Here is a 21,534-nt window from a genome sequence, read left to right on the forward strand (position 1 = left end):
TGTTTACTGTAATACTGAAAATGTACTCCTTTGTGCCCTGCCTCTTAAGAGAATCACGTTCGTTCTGTGAATGAGTGGGTGGGAGGGTACTTCTCCTCCCTCCCCATTTCAGTTACAAGCTATGCAGGGCACTGCTTTCTGCAAGCACACTTTCAGTACTCAAGTTACTAGAGGGATATTGTCAAGTCTTCTTTATTGATGTTACCTTGTGTCAGTAAGTCCTCTGAAGCCACTGCTGACTCGTAGGGTTTGCCCTTTAATATGTCATACACCTAAGAGAATACATTAAAGTTAGTATTTAGCAGAAACCTTGTTAGTATCCGTTAATCTTGACAAGTCTCAGTAGTATTGTATAAAGGCCTCATTCCATCTGTAAATGAGCAATTTTTTCTGTCCCAGGGATTTTTTGTCTGTATGACTAAAGATCTGTAGAAGACCTGTGCAAAGCTTGAGGGACAGATCTTGAGAAGTTAATCTCCCTTGCCCTTTAGCTATGTCATCTGGCAACTGTTTTCAAGACACAGAGGAAGTCTGCAGTAAGTGGTACTAAGTGAGGAGTTAGTTTCTGCCTGCCTGCAACTAGTAATTTAAAACAAGAGCCTGGGTTAGATTTTCACCTAAGGCTAGTACCACTCCCCAGCTCCACGTGATGAGAGGTGCTGACTTGTGTACCTTACACCAAACCAACTGCACGTAACTGGCTACTAAAGCACTGGCCATGCAGCCTAATCACTGTCTGGGTAGGACACAAGAGTGTGTTTTCCCTATGCATGCGGTCTGCAATTCTGAAGAACACGCAGCAGGGAAACCCGCTAGAGAGTGTCTCTGAACACGGCCCTTCAAACACAAGGTGCCCAGCCAGCTAAATACTTCTCCGTATTGAAGACTGTAGTGCAACTATTTCAAGAAATGCCTGCTCCTGTTCAGCAGGAGTAGTTTACTAAAGTGGAACTTTCTTCCAATGCTGTTTCACGGGGTGGGGGCTGTAGCTGAATTAGTTTAATTTTTGATAGCAAATTAGTAGCTTGTCACCACTGAAATAATTGTGGCTGTAGTGAAAGGAGTTGGCTGAGAGCGCTGAACTATCATTTATTATTAAAAAAGCAAAAGCAAAAAAACAGACCACAAACCTCACAGTTGGCTGCCATATCCAGTGGTGTCGTTCCAGGCACAATCCCTTCATCATCATCATCTTTCACATCGTCTAGATCAAACAATGGCTCAAAGTTCTCAACATGAGGATTTGCACCTGGAAAAAAGTGTGCAGATAAGTTCCCAAGAAAAGGCTTCAAGTTGCTTTTCAACAATATTTGAAATATGTGTTCTCAGTTCTGAAAGGTAAATCTGCTCATTTAGCTACTTGAGCTGAATCACATTTTATATTAAGTCAGCAAATAACTTTATCAACTAAAGTTAAATGCTGTCACATCTCCTTTTAATTATACTCTCATGATAGAGGGGAAAAATGACAAGCAGAGTGTTAGGGCCCAAAAAGCGAGCTATGATTGCATCCACTGACTTCCAGTCCCATTCTTGGCTGACCTAGAGCATAGCATGTATGTGATGAAGCAACAATGCAGTACCTCTATTTATAGTGTCAGAGAAAATGTGGATATTATTAAAAGATGAAGCAAGGGGAAGCTTGGATTTCTGTTTTAAAGGAGAAAAATCAGGTCTAAATACAATTGAGAAAATGTTCTGATAAATGTTCAAAACTAACTCACAGTGATATAAAATAGGAGACAGCAAGAAGCTTATGTTTCAGTGACTTTTTTTTTTTTAAAGCATTTCAACACTCGTCCCAACTATGTAACAAGGTCTTTTCTTGCTTGTTCAGCTGTAAGACTACAAAAGAAACACTCCAAAAACTTCCAAGGCTGCTGAAGATTTTTTTCTTGACGAACATAATTTGGTTTTTTAGCCGTTAGATGGTGCTGAAGAGTACTACAGCACCTGAAAGCAGGGCTTTGCTGAGGAGAAACAAACCTTCATGCTTCTAACATCGGATTTCTTCACCTTATTAAACAAGTTCACTGGCACATCCTTTTCTGCTTGCAGCCTTCTAACCTGAATTGTCACTACGAAAGAAAAATCTCCAGCAAATACCTATTTTCATACCTGCTGCTTTGAGAACAGCTGCCAATTTTGTAGAGCCCCTTCCAGCTGCTATGTGAAGAGGAGTTGTCCCATCGTATGTAGTGCTGTCCACATCTGCGTCACCCTACGTTTTTATTGAACAACAAAAAGAAAAGTGCTACTCATCTACACAATACAGCCACAGAGACTCATGTCAGCGTAAACACTGCTACGGTGCAAATGTGCACCACTCCATGCCTGTTTCCATTAAAACTCTCTCTAATCACTGTCTGAAGAGAAGGAATTAGAAAGTAACTACAACTGTCTGCATGCAGGAACAGATGGTGGCTGTGTGCTCCAGTGTTACAGCGGGAGGCATGGTGCGTAAACCCAAAGGTCAGGTAGATAAAAGCCGCTTTGCGGCCCGTGTAGTTCTGCCATCTGATTGCCTGCGGCGTTTGGAGCCTGAACTGGTGTGCACAGAAACCTGCCTTCCTGCTGCGCTGCGGGAGAGCCGGTAGGGCTGGTGGCTGGTGGCACGGATACCAAGGAAAGCTACTGCGGCCAGCTGTGGGTGTGCAGAATTCAGCACACTAGGATCAAGGTGTTAAAGAGACAAGACAAATATTTATAGATATACGTAACTATCTCTCTATGCGCGTCTGTATACGCATTCCACTCACACAGATTAAGTCATTTAAGTTGTTCATGAGTAGTTTCATGGGCTGCCACAATAACATGGCATATGCAGTCAGGTCAGGGTCACAAACTCTAAATCCCTCAAATCAGGAAAAAGGTTTCCAGCAGTGCTGAACAAGTAATAATGAGTAACATCAGCAATAATTTTGCCATTATCCTGATTTAAGTAATCAAGTCAAACAGGAAAAAAACTTCTGTTCCCCTGAAGCACTTAAAGATTTTCAAAAGTTTTTAAACATGAAAAGACCTGGGAGAAAGAAATTCTGCCCTTACCTCAAGCAAAAGGCAGCCTGCCAAAGGGATGTTCTCTTGTTCAACAGCTAAATGCAATGCAGTTCGTCCAGATTTTTGTTCCTGAGCATTGACATTAACTCCGGCAGCAATCAGCTGCTTAAGGCAGGACATGCTATTTGCCATCACCACCATGTGAATTGCGCTGAGACCTACACAAAACAAAACCCATCCATCACGTGCATTAATATTTGAAAATACAGAAATGTCAATGAATTTTGAACTGGCTGCATCTATGAGAATTGAAAAATGAGTGAGAGTTGTAGTTATCTGAGTAGAAGGCACCGTTAATGTTCTTTGTGCATAAATTGGAACTAGTTGTGTTACTGATGGCAAATCAAAGCCATGCATGGGAAAAAAATAAAAATCAGTAGATTACAAGGTGGAACAGAGGTCAGGAACTGAAGAGGTCACTAAAGCATCCCTTTGCCTCAAAGGAGAATAACCTTAAAAAGAAAATCTGCATCTTGGTACTAAACAAGTAGGTACCCTGCTCTGGCCCCATCTGCTACTGAACAGCTCTTCTAGGAAGTCTGGGGAGTAATAGGTATATTTTAGTATTATCCTCCCGCTGTAAGGTCACACTGCCCTATCACCCCACAATTACCTGCACCAGCTCAGAAAGAGATTAATAAAGCCTTGTATTTCAAAAATGAACAAACAAGCAAACACCAACCCCAAACCAACCAACCACCACCACCCCTACTCCCCCACCCCTGAGGAACTTCACACAGGGTTTTGAATCCCGTAATCACATTTTTAGGTTAAGACATTTTACAATCTACTAGAGCAGGAGTACTACATTCAAATGACCTGTGCCACTGAAAAATGGGAGAATTGTGCCTTTGTAGTAATTTTATAGGGTCTAATTCTGTATGGTCATGAAGTACCAGATAAGAAACTTGATACTGGTCCAGAAATTATTTTTGAGGGGATTTCACTCGTTAGAGACAAGGAGGAAACGTTTTCTTCTAGGGGGATTTTTTTAAAGAGGAGTGGTTGCATACCTAATATCTCAGGAGGAACACAGTGAAATTTTGTGAGACTAAAGAGAATATACAGTAACAAAAATTCAAATCTATACTGTGTTACGTGGCCGTTACCAATCTTTTATATCCTGTATAACCAGAAAACCTGCATGTCTGTGTTCTCTCATCTGCGACTGCAGGCCTGTAAAAGCCAAGGATAGCATATGCAAAATGTGGAAAGATGCTATTTCCAAGGTCTGTATCTACCTGTGTAGAAACACTGTTGGCAGGAATTGAGGTGTGCTTGTCCAGGAGGTAAGTGTAAAATACAGCCTTTATCTTTCCATACCTTCACCGTTGGAAAGGTCGACCATTGGAGATACCTTCTTATGCTTGAGGAGCAGACTCAAAATCTTGTCGTCACCTTCACTAGCAGCTAAATGTAAGACAGAATTGCCATGGCGATCCAGAAGGCTGACATCTGCTCCAGCTTTCAGCAAGTCCTCCACCACCTCTGCCTGCTTTGTGATTACTGCCAGGTGCAAGGGGGTCTAGAAGTGACAGAAACAAGCCCATGAGAAGCTAAAGCAACAGCCACGTTGCTTCTACAGAAATCTCTTAAACCCCTAAAAGCTGCTAGTGCGAGACGTTACTCTACTCCAAAGCAAACGGAAGTTAAAAGCTTGCTTATGTGTACATTTTTTTTTCCTACTGCACACCACAAACAGGGGTTCTACTTGCTGGAAATAAAAGCTGCCTTGCCACTGTCAGCAGTTGGACTTTGGTAGGAACAAAGAAGTTGCCTGCTCTATAAGCCAGGGCACTGACCTGGCTATTTGAGCGTTGCAGTGCAAGTGGCTTGGAAATGAGGTAATCCCTGTGCCCCCCCCAGACACTGTAACTCTGCTTCCAGCTGCCCCATAGCCAAGTTCACACCACAGAGGGAATACGTACACTTTCCAGGGCCAACGCAAATCTGCATTTGGCACTGAACTATACTCTAATTTTGCTCCTGAATACGAGGTTTGCAGCCATGGGCTTAGGATTGCCTTAGCCCTCAAATGGACTGTACAGAAAAGAAGAAAATCCTGCTCTACTGTGCATTTGTCGAAGTACAGAACAACTGCGCATTTCTGCAGCAAGTGACTAGCTAGGGGACTGCAGCTGAACGTTCTGCATTTTGTGCAAAGCTACATTTTGTGCTGCACTGGGAGGCTCTCAGGCCAAGAGGTTTCAAGTATTACAGTCTTGCCAGTGAGGAGCATTGTGCAGAACATACTCAGGAATGTATGTATTTAAACAGTAAGTATTCCAATAAGGTTTGAGAAATCGTATTTCCAACACTAAAATAATCTATAAATTAGACAAGATTCCATCTCCGTATCATTTTTTTGTAGTCCTCTGGTGATAAACAGATAAAGACAAATTCCAGCTCTTCATTGATAAGCTTGAGCTTGTCAATACATTTGTCAACATATTTGCAATTACTGAATCTGTAAGGTTCAGCTTTCAGAATATCCGTACAGAAAGAAAATTCCAGCCCGAGCCTACATTCCCTTCCAACCATGGCTTAAGGTGTAAGTAGAAGGCAGGAATAGCTGTAGAGGTCCTGTAGTTAAGAGATTTTTCCTGTGTGGAGCACAGCTTTGCTTCCTGTTTCTGTTAAACAGAGGGCACAGATTTCAATTCAGAACCTTCTGCTTGCTTTCATCAGCCTCCACATTTCAAACTTGCTTTACATGAACATAAAACTGAACTGTGAAGGAGAACAAAAAAGTCAAAATAAACCCTCTGGGACTATCAGTGTAGAATAAAAACCTGCTTTTACTATTCATGGCCAAAGAAATGACACAAATGTCAAAGTGTTGCTGTGTAACGTCCAGCTGGTAATCTTTGGGACAACTGAATGGTCCACACAGTTGAAACCAGATTCTTTTCTGGGCAGGTTTGGACAGCTCTTCTTAAAAAAGCTCAGACTCTGTCATACATGAAGTTGAAGGGACAGAATTGTGGCTGGCAGTTGTTTTCCTACTAGGTAAAAGACATGGAGATGGTTTGCTTTGTTGTTTTGGTTTGGGTTGGTTTTTTGCTACAATGTGACTCTAGACATGAAAGGGAAATCTTGGTGCTCATGCGATGGGCACAAATACCATCTGTGCTATAGGAAGGGCAGTTTGTTACAGCTCCCACAAGCCTATAGATAACTGATGACACAGCAATTGCCTCACGATCCTGAGTTACCCTATATTAGAAAGATCAGAAAAGCCCAGAGTTGGCACACTGTAATCCATACTGCTGGTTTAGTAACAGAGAAGCCAAGCAATGAAAACATGAACTGAAGAATTTTGTATTTTTGGCCTGTTCTACGATTAACCCATGGAGACATTTCTATTAACATCAAGGGGAGTTACGAACTAAAGCAGTGAAAACCTGCTCATGCTCCTCCACCACCTTACAGTATGTCATTGTGTTTCTAAAATTGTTTGCATGAGTCTGATCTGGTTCATTCCAAAGAATAGAAGAAAAATAAGACAGCCTGTAAGTTGTGCAATTTCTTTTTTACTGGCTGAACAATCAACAACACTTGTATACCACCACAACTGCACACCTGATAAAGGTCGTTTCTCATGTTAATGATGTCATTATAATTCAAATCAGGCATCACTTCCAAGAGGTTTTTCACCAGCTCACTTCGAAGATGGATAATTGCTAAGTGAAGGACGCTGAAACAAACAAAAGACAGATGAAAAATTCACACTATTTTCGAATTTATTACAAAAATTTTATGGTTTTACTGTACGTCTGATCGAATTCTAACTGATATTAACACCTGACTGTTAGAGATCATGATTTCAGCACTGAATTTCAGCACCTAAAAAGAATCCCAACATTAAAAAAAGCTAGTCAGAAGGTAACTGCGTTTAACCCTTCAAACACAAAAGCAGACTCAGGATGGCTGCTGCTGGTCCTGAGCGTAACTTAACTACTAGCATAATAAATACAGATTTTGTAGCACAAAATAATTGTCTCAGAACTTGTTGAAATCCCCAGATTCTTTGCTGTTCTGGTTTTTGTGTTGGTTTTTTTTTTTTCATTTTGAATTATGCAGCACATGAACACCACTTACTGTCAAAACCTTCCTTCAGAATTTCCACAGGCCTCTCTACCACCAAAGCAGATTTTCCCTTGGGGGTTTCCCCAGATCTGTGGGTTTTTCTTTTCTTCGTTTTTGAACAGAAGAATGACTAAGGACTCGGGCCCAGTGACTAACAGCCACAGGATTTGCAGCAGTGGCCAGAGACCTCACGCCAAAGGAAAAACCTGTTTTGGGACACGAGTGACTCTGCGTAGCAAGGCACTTCACCACTTCTGGGTTAATGCAACGGCCTTTCCGGTGCTCTTCTCCAGAGCCAGGTCCTTCACCACCAGCCAGAGCAGCCGTACTTGCAAAACGTCCTCAGGAAGATGTCAGGTTGTGAGTCCCATCACCCCTCTCCAACAGAGCTCGATTTGTCTTGTTCCCTTGAGACTTCATTTCAAAGTCATGGCCTTTGTTTTGAAATCTGGCCAAGCTCTCCCTTAAGAGATGCTGACCAACTTCTGGACTCTTCTGTTTAGCATATTGCTGCTGACACACAGTATCACAGGACACGCGGTGTGTTTGTTATGCTGCTTCAGAAATACCTGAATAGACTCAGACCTACACTTTCATCAGAAAGACGAAAGTAAGTTTGTTGCCATTTGGGGCATAGAGTAATTTTGAAATTGAGACTCAGAGCACTCAAAACCAAAAGATATCTTAAAAACGGACAAAAATACCATTTCTAAAACCAAACTCATCCTCAAAGGTTTATTTTATTGGTTCTGGATGTTGCCACAGGCAGAACCATGGCGCTTTCCCTCCTTCAGCTCTCCTGTGCTGTTCACGCAGTCCCACCGCTACTGTAAAAGAGCTGTTCCTCTGCTCTCTGCTAGGGGCTTCTTATTATTTCTCTATCATCTGGCACTTTATTTCCAAATCTGACTTCAGAAACAAATTTGCTCTTCTACTATCTTTAGTTCTCCTTCCTGTAGCAACTGCTTTAATTTTACCTGCCCACTACATGTGATGCTGTAAAGACATGGTGACTAGACCATGAAAGGGCAACTAATGCCATTTCTTAAACAGTCATACGTCAAAAAATTCATTTCAGCACCACTGTGGAGGCAGAGTGCCACAATACTGTCAGGCTTCTGGAAAGCAGCGGTACTGGTATAAATAAAGTAACAGCCAGTGTTACTGAGTGCCCACTGCAAATACACACTAATCACAGAAAAATGTGTTTTGTCTCAAAGCCATAAAACACAACACTATACCCATTAAGGGTATTTTCATTCCCTACATATTACTATGACGACAGATGTTGCTGTCAACAATTCTGCTCATTTCTTTAAAGGCTTTAGAGTTTTTGCTATACAATTTTAATGATTACAGGGAAAACTATATATGAATTTTGACTTTTTTTTTTGTAAGACAACTCCTGCAAGAGAGCTGGAAGACAGTTACCAAAACTTTGTTTTGTTAATAAGCTGCAAAGTACTTTAGATGTATAACATGCTCACAGACTAAAATGCATCCCAGGAGAAAGACGACATAAGCTTGAACGTCACATACTTGCAGGTACTTGATTCAGGAAGAAAACAGCTATTTACCATCACTCTGAAAAATATTTTGACTTTGTTGAAATGCTCTGCTAGTCAAGATCTGAGGGGCACCTTCCTGATATTTAAATGCAGGTCCTACTTGCTCAGTACTCCTCTACCCCCTGCTTTCTTCCGGTAAAACACAGAAGCTGTATTGTCCAAAGTGCCAGCAGATTTTGTTCCTAGCTCTTGCCGCATTCATATTCTTGCTTTCCTCAAAGCAGACATTAGATTGCCAATTAGAAAGCAAAGTAAAGTACCCATCTCTGATTTTGCAGTCCTTTATCAGTAATCTGAGTCCTATTTTCACTGAAAGTGCAGTGAAAGTACTGCTTCTCACAGAGTACAGTGGGACAGCAGGTCTCAGTCACTTATAATTTTCCATCTAGCTGGACACCTTAAGGCTTAGATGGCTTCTACTGTAATAATGCTACAATTTAAGGAAGCATAAGTGATTGCACAGGGTGTGTCCAAAGCCTGCCAGCTAAAAAATGAAGATGTGATAATGTCACTTGCTTATTCAAGAAATTATCTTTGCATGTGTTCAAAGCCACTTCTGCTGAATTTGCTTTTAAATAACTACTAATCATTAGTTCCCCAGTGTATTTCACGCTCTAAGTCCCACAGAATCCGCATAGCTGTAGAGGAACAAAATGGATTTCTACACTGAAGGACTGATAAGCTAATATTAGCAGCCAAATCTGCCACAAACACCCATGCATCTCTTGGAAGACTACAATACAGTACAGGTGTAAGCAGGCACAAAATATCGTTCTCTGGGAAGAGCTTAGTGTCAGTGGGAGAAAAGCAGCGTGGACCTTCCAGCTATTGTTTCTAGTCTCCTGCTGCATCTGTAACTTCAGAGCTTCCTATGAAGACTTAAGCACTTGCAATAAAAAGCGGGGCACTCTCCTTCAGCACAAAGCTGAGGATGCCATCAACTGTGTATCATGATGCAACCACAGAACTTCATGATCAGTCAAGATTTTAAGTAGAGAATGGCAAACAAACTCACAACGTGTTCAACACACTCTCAACATCCAGATTACTTTCTGACAGGCACTGGAACAATGAACGTTGTGGTGTGAGTGACTATTCTGCAGCTGCAACAAAAACACCTGAACTGCAGTTGTACCTCTCCCAAACTGCACAAAGAGGAACAGTATTTGATTACAGCAATGGTGCAATCCATGATTGGCACCCAAGAGGGACAGAACAAATTGACTATCCCATTCTGCCACCCAAAACACGACTTTCAGCCCAGTACGTGTTGGCCAACTTACTTGTCTCCATTATCATCCTGGACAACAGTGAGATGGCGCTGAACAGCCAACAGCATTTTCACATCTCCAGTTACAGCATAATCAAAGAGAGCATTGCAGTGGCGCTTGGCAAGCTGCATGGCCTTCTCCAGGAACAGACCACCTGAAACACAAAGTTTTGTGTTCATCATTTTGGTTGTCTTCCTTCCAACACCACCCTCTTTTGATAGGTTCTGTGCTGACAAAAGATATACGAAGCGCAGACCTTTGAATGAAGCATTATTCACTGATCCACTGAGACAGGTTGCCAATCACTCCTGAGAGGTAAGTAAGGACAGAGGGAATGAGTCCCTTGGAAGAAAAACTAGGTGCATGCTGAGCACTTAGGCAGCAGGAATTGTGCGAACAGTCAGTCCCTGGAAGCTACTAGTTTGAGTGGCACTGGCTTACTTGCATTGATTTGCACTCGTGTGTAATGAGACAAAAGGAGCAGGAACTTGCTTAGATACAGACTACATCTGAGGACTCTTGTCTGTACAGCACTCGGAAGAACCTCTCATGCAGTTCTGAGTAGTTTAGACTTGAGGAAACTGAGGCACAAGACGCCCAAGTGACTTGTCAGATTTTGCACAAAAACTCATTGAAAAGCTATGGGATAAATGCAGGGCTTTGTGCCCCCTCTCCAACTCAGATCACGCAGTCTCTCCTGCTTTACAGCAGCAGCAGGGAGAGTCTGTTCACCTGTTTAAAACATTCCAGTATTTACAGTGCTTAGTATTTTTAGTATCCTGATTTCAGGTTGATAAAATGTGCAAGCATTGAGAAATCAAAAAGCAGAATTCATCATGGTGGGGAAGCAAAAGGGAAAAAGGGGAGGAAATAAACTTATTTGTGGAAAAAAGTCATTCTAGCTGCTCTGTCAATACCTTTGTGGTTCTGTATCAGCAAGAAACCAGTGAAAATGAAACAGATGAGCTTTCAAACCACAGTCATCATTCTGGGAAGCAGTATCATCTGAAACCAGCCTGTATTTTTAAGTTTCATGTTTCTATAAAACCTTGTAAGGTTAGAAATTACAGTTTCAGAGCAAACAAGTAAAGCAGACTTTGTCATTTAAAGCACACGTAGGGTGAGAACACCCTGGCTTCCCAGCTACGCATTTAGACTGGGTCAGAAGCCTATCCCTGATGAACATGGATACAGCACTTCTGTAAAGCAAAGACTGACTCAGCTATCCATGAAGCTTACTGTTCTAGCCAATACATCACTGTGAGTCCTATACTATATGCCCAGGCTGACACATTTACATTTGCTATTTACCTCTTAAACTAAATAACAGCATTAAATGGATGTTATGTTGAGGATACCTACCCAGGGTAAAGGGTGTTAAACAGTTCAGTCTTTTCTCATTATAGACATTTCCAAAGACCAAAAACCTGGATGCTGAACCTCCCTGGTTTCCCATATCAAGCACACAGGAAAGATATCCTTCAAAATACCACATGATAGCATCTTTTAGTTTAATACCCAAATGTTCTAACCTGCAGTAGCTATTTCATGGAACCTCTTCTATATCTATTCTTCATATAATCTGGAGCTTGAACTTGCCTCGTTTCACGCCATTATTAATAGATAAAGAAACAGTCAACTTCCTGCCTACAGTATTCATTACTGGGAATCCAGGTCAACAATTCACGCCCCTCCTTGGTGACTGCTACATGGACGTTGTTATTTCTTCACATATCAGCAAAAGAATTTGCTCTCTGACTCAGTCACGGGATTTACCACAACCAGAATGGCAAACAGCAAGTTCTTCAGCTTTTCTCAGGAACACCATCTGTTTCTCACATCACAAGAAGCTGCATCTTGGAGGTTTTTACAACTAACCCATCTACTATGCGACTTTGGCTTCCCAAGCCACAGTTTCTAGTGCTGTTAATAGCAAGTGCCACACAGGGCTGATACACACCAGACCACGTGCCCACTCTGACCTAGGGAACAACGAAAGTGGTCTAAGATCACCCTGCACTTGGTAAAAGCCAAGAACAAAACCCTCCTTTCTGCTCAATTCCTACCACTACTATGAGAATAGTGATTACTCAAATTCTTTAAAAAAAGTGTTCAACAATGCTTTTAAAAAACAATCCAGGAAAAGGATGTCTTACTGTTTGGTAAAGGGTGATTTGTAGTCTTCTTGTATTTCACAGCTCTGCTGCTAAACCACTTCTACTGACTACTCTTGCCTTCCTCCTCTTTTGTCTGAGCTATTAGGACTGCTACCCAACAGCAGTGTTATTTTACTGTGTATTTGTCACATGGGAACAGACACATTTACATTTTAAATTCAAACCTTTAACACTACTTTGCATGCAATTTAACAGTAGGATTGCAGGGACTACTGCAACAATCAGCCAACATTCATTTACTCATCCATTAAAGCTATCAAATATCAAAAGCTAAGTCAATTGCTGAATTACATTCCACGTACTTTCACTGCTTTCAGTGTTCCTCTTACAGGTTTATTATAAAGCAGTGTTAAACGTGCCCGGCAGGCTAAACTATCTCTTCTCCTTGCATGACAAGCAGCAGCTCAGTTGCCCAGTGGCAGTACAAAGGTGGAAGATTATCTTACAGAAGGATGTAAGGGGAGGAACCTTCGATTTGGGGGAATGGAATCCCTCCTGTTTCCTCTAGGAGGCATTACCATATTTTGAAAACAGCAAGCAGACCTTTATGGAGTTTCCAGGCCTTTAACAGCAGCTTTGCCCATACTGCAGTTTGACCTACCTTAAATACATTTACTTGTCCACTTACCCTGCCACCTGCAATCCGCTTCAATTAATTCAGTTTTACAGGAAGAAGCAGCACCCTCCTCCTCATTATCACCAGAGGTTCTGCACTCATTCCTCTCCATAGCTTCCACTTTCACGTCGTGTTTCGTGTCCCATTTGTCACATTGTTTATCAGAGCTCTTCCCATCTTGTTCAGCTGTACTACTTGATAGACCTTCAAACAAAAATCAGTTTCATTAATGTCTAATACTGTTGCTTTTTTATGCAAGTGATAAAGCTCAACTAGCCAAAACCAAACCCTAAAGAACCCAGTCCAAAAATTTACCTCCACATAGGTGTTATCATTAAACAATCATGAATCATAACACTCCAGATGCCAATATAAAGGAACAGACATAGCAATGTCACTGGTTCTGAAGTGATGTTATGTTTTTGTCAGCCTCTGCTTTGAAGATAAACTTTTATATATAAGAACAAACATACCTCTCTTTTTATGGTGCAAGAATGCAAGTCTGAAGTATTCCCAGGAAATCTAGCAGAATTACTCAGATTTACTTCTGGGTTTATGACAGCAAATTCATCCCTGAGACTTTGGAAATAACTCCAGAGTATTCAACAGGTCAATCTGAAATGACTTCCCTATTTTAAGAAGCTAAAAATGCCCTTATTATTAACTTGATCTTTTCCATTAACTTTACTGTGATTTCTCTGGGCTACTGTGTCGTACCAGACTGTCGCAACACAGGAAGATACCTTTTCTCTGGTCTAGTCCTTGTGTGACCTGTAATCAGCATGTTCAATCAAGCAAAAGGGCTGTTGCTTGAAACACACTGAATACAGAAGCTTGTGGTGGGGGTTTTGGTGACTGCTTCTCAGGAGTTAGCAGTAAAGGGGAACACACAGAGACCTTTTAAGGTAGACCTGGAGAGAATAAAAGAGACTCAGGGCAGTACAATCTATATAAACCCCTCTGCTGCCAGAGGTTGTAGAAGAGACACCAATTCTCAGGGGGAAAAAAATACAGCCCTCCCCAGCATGCTTAGCTAGACCTGCAGGACACTACAGGTTAAACTCAATTCAGCTGTTGCAAGATGACATTTTTAGTGTTACCATGTTTCATTCCAGCATTGGATTTTGTTGTGCCAGGGTGGAAATGCATTCCTCCAAAAGCAGAGTATCCATATGAAGGGTAACTGAACCCTAAAGAAAGGGAAAAGATTAAGAATTAATACAATTGCACCCTAAAGCAAGGAAAACACTATCTGGAAGAACACTGAACCTAAAGACCTGAAATGTTGTTTTCTACATACTTTCTGCTTTACTCCATTTGATTAAAACAAATTTTCTAGGCTGAAGGTGAACCTACCCCTTCAAAAATCCAAATAAATTCTACATGGTTGGCTAGTGACACTCTATCTCAGCATCCATAAGACCACACAAATGTAGTATCACTAGTATGCTTCATCTAAAATTCAACTGAGGCTGCACAAGCTACCTCTATGCTTTCAAATCTCTGTGATTACAATAGATTTGCATTCTGGTATTATGCTACAGATGCACTGCTAGCAATGCATGTAACTATTTGAAAACTGCTGCTCTGTCCCCTGCTCTAAAAAAAAGGGTCGCAAAGGTATTGTGGTTCAGATGACACTTGCTGATCTACAGGTTTTTAATGTTCTGCTGCAAGAATCAAAGCAAGGCTTTTATGATCCAGCATCTCAGATATGCTCTGGCTTCAACAGATAGAGCACAGTAGAAATTTTGCTAAATAGCGTCTCAAATTTTTTAACAGTTCTTTGCACTGACAGGGTTAATTTGCCAAATTCCACTCCTGGTCTCAGAAATAATGAGGAACCTGTTTTAATTTTAAACACCCAAGATGGTATTTAGCTGAGCTGTCTCATGGATTTCAGTGCCTTCGAGGCCCTAGGAAGCAACAAAGCCAAGGTATGATGGATTCCTGACTCAGCCTCCCTCAACTAGAAAGGGGATACCTGACTTAAAGCTTCAAGGAAGGAGGAAATGCAAAACAAAACAAAAAGTCACCAGAAACCAGATATATCCAAGTAGGAAGGCAAAGGAGCTGACAAAATATTTAGAAAACAAGATGCTTCACTGAAATGAGTAACGCTGGTAAAAAGACAGGTGAGTCAGGTCTTATCTACCTAGAAAGAGATGAAATCCTCACCACGTTTTAAAAATCAGAATAAACATCTGTCCTGCTCTCAAAGTAGACCCCCTTCCGCTCTTTCCCCAAAACTGCTGCCTTACCAGAGCCAGCACCGCCACCTCCCCCTCCATACATGCCACCGCCTCCTGCGCCACTGCCTCCACCATAGCCATCAGAGAAGTTTGGCATGAGCTTCTGTCGTTTCCTTTGCACTTCTTCCTTATCTGGGTTAGAAGGAATAGATGGGATATGGAGTCACTCTTACTGGTGGCCACACACAGAACAGGATGTGCATACAGAAAGCATTACTGCAGTGTACTATTTTATATAAAGGAAATGCAGAGTGCTGTAGAAAAGTCAACTCTCTTCAAGCTCCAAATAACAGAACAACTTTGTATGTAATGGAGCAGTGAGAATTCCTGTGAGAAACAAGCTAGTGCCAAGTCCCCAGCCAGACCAGCAGCTTTGCTCGGGCCTGCATGGCCTCTTCAGTTATGTCAGGTGCCTTGTGCTCAGACTGGGAGGGAAACGTGCAGAGATGGGGGCTCAGTTTCCTTCAAAAGTGCCTCAGGTACTCAGACCCCTAGAAATCAGCAGTTCCAAAATTCTTCTATGTCTAAGCCAAGTCATAAACCAGCACCAGTGCCCCAAACCACAGACTGGTTCAAGAAAACTTGTCTTTGGGGAATATAAGCACAGGCTCTTCTACCAAGCAAATCTGCTTCAGAAATGGATCCTTATCAAAGGGTCAGCAAACCACAAGGCACTTTGATTTCCAACAGTGCATAGTACCTGCAATGCCCTTTAAACTTTTGTTTAAGGGCAGGGATGGCAAGAAATAGTGAAATCAATGTTTGCTTGAATTGGTTTACTTAAAGTATCAGGAAAGCCACCAGAATAAAGATAGCTTATTTTCGGGCAGGACATAATACTGTCAAACCATGCTGAGCCACAGTAGGAAAAGAAGTCTAAATATTCCATAGCATAGCCCCCCTGGAAAGCAAAACACAAAGATGTAAATGTATCCCAGTGACTGGGGAAAGTGAAAATGTCATGAAAAGATCTACAAAAATAAGGATACAAACAGTACAAGGGTTAAAATCCAGTGGAACTGCTGAGGAAATAACAAAATATCCTTCATTCATCAAACGATCTAATAGTTTTCAACAGCCATATGACAAAAAGAAATTTCATGCACAGGCACATCAGTCAGTGCACCAAATGAGATAGCTGAACCCATCAAACAGTATACTGAAAAGTACAAGTGCATTATTTTCAGGCATACATGATCTGGAAGTATGTACGCATGCACGCACCAGGCATACTCACACTGACAGGGAGGGAAAACTCTAGAGAGCAATCTAGGCAGAGAAACAAACAACAAATCCACATGCACGTGTCTAAGTTTGTGTTAACACTTGCAACACGGGGAAAAAAAGCAGTCCATAAATGGTGATTTCATGATTAGGTCATGTAAGGGATCCAAAAATGCACATAACAACGTTGAGTTGATTTTACTCCAGTAAGAGGCACATAAAATAAGTCTGCTTCAAATCTGGCAACTTTGCTCTGCAGTTGTACGCTTCACCTTCCACAATACTTGTGCAAGATGTTCTTGAAATGATTACCAATACAAAATCCTCTAGCAACTCTGGAAGTTTTTCTGTATGCATGCTTCCTGATATTTTGTTATAATAGGCCTTAGGTAAATCCACTTGGACATCAACCACTCCCCCTCACTCCTCAGCTGTCCTTAGTCCGCTACCACTGGTGCACACACATTCCAGAGATTTTGACAGGGTATTGATTTAACACAGCTCTAAGTTAGGCACTGAAAACGTGCAAGATTAGGACTTAATAGCGTAACCTGCAGGCAAGTAAACCGTTAAGCAGAAATATTGTCTTAGTACAATGGAACACCAATTCAATGGGCCTCAAGGCATTTCCATATCATTAACACTGTTGATATTTAAAACCATGACTGCTGCAGCCATTCACACCAAACATTTCAAATGCAGACTTTAAAGGGCCCAGATCTGCTACTTAAAACTTCTTTTCATTATCAACTTAGGAAGCAGGCCTGATGCAAACTATTTACTTCTGCTAATCAACTACAATTTTAACACAAGTGACTGAAACAGCACTTTCCCTGCTCTCACAAGAAGTCTCTTGGGCTTACTTAACTAGTAGAGGCAACTGGAAACTTAAAAACCATCAGTGAAATTGTGAGCTGGGATGGTAAAAGGGGAGAACTGCAAAATACGTACTTTTTCAACCAGATACGAACCTGTCTTTAGTTTAAGGTTTCATATGGAAGCGCCGACAATAAAAAGTCCTCGTATATTGCTTTGCAGAAACTCAAGAGGAAGAGAGTGCCATCTACTGTATGGACAGGCATATGTGCATATAGGAAACTTGCAGGGAGTAAGCCTCACTATGAAAATACTCAGGTTTACTGCCTATCACTCCAACAAAAAACCGCTACAAACCCATTACAGAGCTACCACATTTCATATTAGCTCTGCATAGAACCAGGAGGCAAATATTCTATTTTCTAGAAATAACAACTACAAAAAAAATTCCTCATACAACAAGTCCTATCTTATTAAAAACATTCCTAGGGACCCTACAGTTTCTGTTTCCAATATATAGAAGAGGTTTAATGAATTACCTTTGATTTCTGGATAGTAGAGAAAAGGCTTTGGTTCACTTGTTTCCAGATCAGATTTCCGACGCAGTTGTACAAATACAGATGCTGGCTTTGTGATATTGACATCTCGATACTTGGGTGTTTTGAACACGATAGCAAACTGTGAAGGAAACAATGACAATTGCATCTATCATGGAGCATGGGTTTTGAAAACTTTGCTTTTACATTTGTGTTATTTTGTAGGAGCTGGCTAACAGCTTGGGAGGCAAAAATTCTTAGCAAAAGCTGCCACAACAATAAACTTCCATTTCAGTTTTCAGTTGCACTTCTGAATTCGAGTCCTAAAGCCTTCTGGGAAAGACACAACTGCCATGCAAAGTATCACCGCATCACGTGTGTTAGTACCACACCGTTTGTCCCCTCATCATTCAGCATCTATTTGGTGGCTTTCTCAGTGTGTTCACAGGAGCTCCATGAGCTTTTTGTATATCCTATCCCAATTTACACTGGTGCTGCATGTTAAAGCAATGGGTCTATCTCCCAGTTTCCTCACACTGTATTCCTAACCTGCCTAGTTACCTAATGTACATCTCTAAAGAACAGTTAGGACTGTATTATTATTAAGAAGTAACCAAGAAGAGAAGAGATTAGTATGGAACACAAGCTTTCACCTAATTTACTTATTGGAATATAGTCCTAGTTTACAGAGATGAGAAAAATCATTAACAAATTATAAATGCTCTGTTACTCACCTGTCTATGTACATCTGTAGGAGAAAAGTCTCCAAAGCCTTCCCACATACCACCATTCTCATCCTCTTCATAGAAACGTATCTGAATATCATCTGCAAAGAGTGAAACAAACACTCTTTGGGATGTTTGTGTATTTGTTTCAACTTTGGGATGTTTGTGCATTTGTTTAAACTTTGGCTAAGTTTATTTCAGATAAAAATCAACACTGTTACTTTTTGGCTAGATGATAACAGTACATAACAGACAATTATCTTTATCCATTTTATGAAAACATCATAAATAACCCGTTCTTGACATCAATTTTAGATCAGCCTAATTCTAATGACTTCACTGAAGCTGCTATTTACTGAGCAGTAAAAGGAGAACTAGGTTTGCTACCTCTTCCTATTCTAGGGCTATAAAACATTCCAGAGGAGCTTTATTTGGAACAAACATGTAGGGAGGGGAGAACTTGAAGCATGAAACGTAGAAACCACCCTCTCTCCTCCAACAGTTTCGGTTCAAAAAACCGTAGCAAAACCTGAAGTGCCACAGTTCAAGTTCCGCTTGCTGCTGGCAGCGTGCCACTTCAGAGCTGCAGCTCAGAGAGATGGCAAGGGTGTGATGTGAGCGAGCGGCATGTTAGCAGTGATCCCACACCCCCCAGACACAGCATGGGCCAGAAACATGTGATTTGACTTCTGTTCCTCTGAACAATTTTTATTTGTTCTCTTTGTATTTATTTATTTTCAGGAGAAGCTGGGAAATAGCACACTAGCATATTCCTTCCCCACCACCCCTGGTAAGAAAGAAAACAGAAAAAGCCTACTCTCTCTTAGGGTGACTGATGCAAGACAGGCTTTTGGAGCAGACAAACTGCTTCCTCTGATCCACCACCACCTGCTAGTCTCAAGACTGTGAACCACCACTTCCAGTCATGCTGTCCTGCAAGCTCAAGCTCCTTCAGGCAGGAGATTTCTCAGAGCAATGAGGTCAGGGGAAACCCCGATCTGGCTGAGGGGAAACCCCACCTCAGGGCTTCCACTGAGTCAGACATTTATTTATTTATTTTGTGCACAAAAGTTATGTTTCATCTCGGCCCTTCTGATAGCAGAGGGTATATACACTACCGATGGAAAACAGTTTTTCCAAAGCCTTTAAAAGCCTCCAGAGCCCTCTCTCTTTCCTAAGTGGCAGAAGAACATTTGCAAGAAAGAGGTGGAAAAGGACAGCCTGTATTAATAGAAAATGTCAGCATGATTTTGACAACATATGCAGGGACTGATTCCAAACAGGTGAGAATGGGACACCCACTCCACCACGCAATCTGTACCAGAGAGTTTCAGGTATTCCCTATAGATGAAAATTACAAAGGATTTCCCACACTCCCATCTTTTTTCTTTTTAGTTCAGCCCAAATACTACAACCAACCACATTAACCATTATCTTCCTATCCAAAAAAAGAGCACCCAAATCCACATGGCTCAATCCTGACACAGTCATAGCCATGAGCAGAGATTACCAAAATGAGTCTGTGAGAAGTATCTGTTTACACCAAGTAATCTCTACCACTTGCATATACATAAAAAAAATGAAGTTACTAGCAGCAGTACTGAATGCATTTAGTTCCCATTGGTGGTTAACACAGAATGCCCATACTTACTCGTTATAATCAGGAACTTAATAATGAATCAGAAACTTTAGAGTAATTCTGAGCAGGTGTTAGTTGATAAGAGTCGAACATCACCCAGGACCCACCACCCACAAAAATCCCAGAACATGGGCAAGGGCAGAAATCTGAGAAGAGCATGTCCTTTGTGGAGGCAACACAAGCTGTATTTTCTTTGCAGCAGGCTATTTTGATTTATTTTTTTGTCTGGATTTTCTGGAATGCTGGCCTGACTTCCAGAAAGGCTGAGTGCTTACAAATCCTGCTGCACTATCACAGTGGGAGAATACTGTGGCAGCACAGCAGGCTTCATGTATACGCCAGGTGAACACCCTGGTGTGCCTTACAATACTCTGGACTCTTACCTTTCTGCACCTTGTCACAGAGAAGGTAAATCTCCTCCCCTCCTGTTACGCATCCTGCTGTTCTGTCCATTCTTACAATTTTTAAGTTTGAGGCATTGGGAGCTTCTATTGAAAGAAAAGAGTAAAAAAACCCCCAAAAGTACCTTCATAACGGTTTTAGATTTCAACAAAAACCCAAGCACAACACATAGAAATGCAATTGAAAGACAAGCCTCCAATACAACCTGCCTAAATTTGTCTAGTTTTTGTGTTTGTTTTTTTCAAAAATGAAGAAATCTACAGTTTTTCATCTGAAAGGCATAATCTTGCATCCTCTAAACTTTGACTGAACCGTGAACGATAAAATAAGGCCCTGGCCATTTCAGCACAATTACTAAAGTAGCACAGCAGTGAACTGCACCCAGCACTCTGCACTAGTACTAGCTTTATGAGAAGAGCGCATTACAAAAGAATAAAAATTTTTCTTCCCTGCTTTCTTGACAGCCTGACATTCTCGAGAGCTGTTCCCTGTATCTCAGAACTTCAACGCAATACGCAAGGCTTTGCTTTCCACTGTGGCTTACTTGAAAGCACTGTCAGCCCTCGGCCAATATACTGGACTGTGATAAAAAAGCCCACCTTCATGGCTTTCAGCAGAGGCATCAATGGATACCTATTGGTCCCAAAGACAGAACTATCATCTGACAAGTAAAAGCAGCTGTGACAGGCAGCGATGCTACCACAAGTTGTGTCTGGTCTGTGGAAGAGGCCTGAATGGTGCCAATGAAGAGTATTAGAAAACACCAAAAATTGAGAAAAATTTTTTGCAATTAACAACCAAGAATTCACCTTGGGAGCTCAGAAAGTAGTAACTGACATCTATGTAGCAACTTAGAACAGCAGAAACCTGCATACAAAATTTCCCTTCTATTTCATCTCCTTAGTTGGAGTCAATATTTTGATAGCCAGGTTCAGAGGGATAGGGTAACTTCAACAGGTTTTATACGTATGGCTCTGTTGATGCTTTGTCCTCTTCCTCTCTGCTTTACAAATACCCTCTATCATTATTCAGGTGTGAGACAGAGTAATGAAAACAAATGGAACCTGTAATTGTTTCTAATGAAAAATCAAGATTTCTTAAAGACACTGCTTGGTAAGTTCACCTCAGCCTCCAGATAAAAAGATTGTGTTTTCTCATC

At 41.3% G+C, this 21,534-nt stretch overlaps 1 protein-coding gene across 1 annotated transcript in view; it reads right to left on the reverse strand.

The window, feature by feature from the left end:
* Positions 1–21,534, reverse strand: part of NFKB1 (nuclear factor kappa B subunit 1) — a 60,523-nt gene that overhangs the window by 3,061 nt on the left and 35,928 nt on the right. Inside the window, 13 exon segments of the mRNA XM_055700225.1 lie at positions 206–272; positions 1,131–1,249; positions 2,119–2,221; positions 3,049–3,218; positions 4,384–4,585; positions 6,643–6,757; positions 10,001–10,142; positions 12,794–12,985; positions 13,882–13,971; positions 15,043–15,165; positions 17,613–17,751; positions 18,344–18,435; positions 20,357–20,461. Coding sequence (XP_055556200.1) covers positions 206–272; positions 1,131–1,249; positions 2,119–2,221; positions 3,049–3,218; positions 4,384–4,585; positions 6,643–6,757; positions 10,001–10,142; positions 12,794–12,985; positions 13,882–13,971; positions 15,043–15,165; positions 17,613–17,751; positions 18,344–18,435; positions 20,357–20,461 — 1,659 coding nt within the window.

This window comes from Falco cherrug, chromosome 1 (assembly GCF_023634085.1).
Source record: "Falco cherrug isolate bFalChe1 chromosome 1, bFalChe1.pri, whole genome shotgun sequence".
Classification (NCBI taxonomy): Eukaryota; Metazoa; Chordata; class Aves; order Falconiformes; family Falconidae; genus Falco; species Falco cherrug.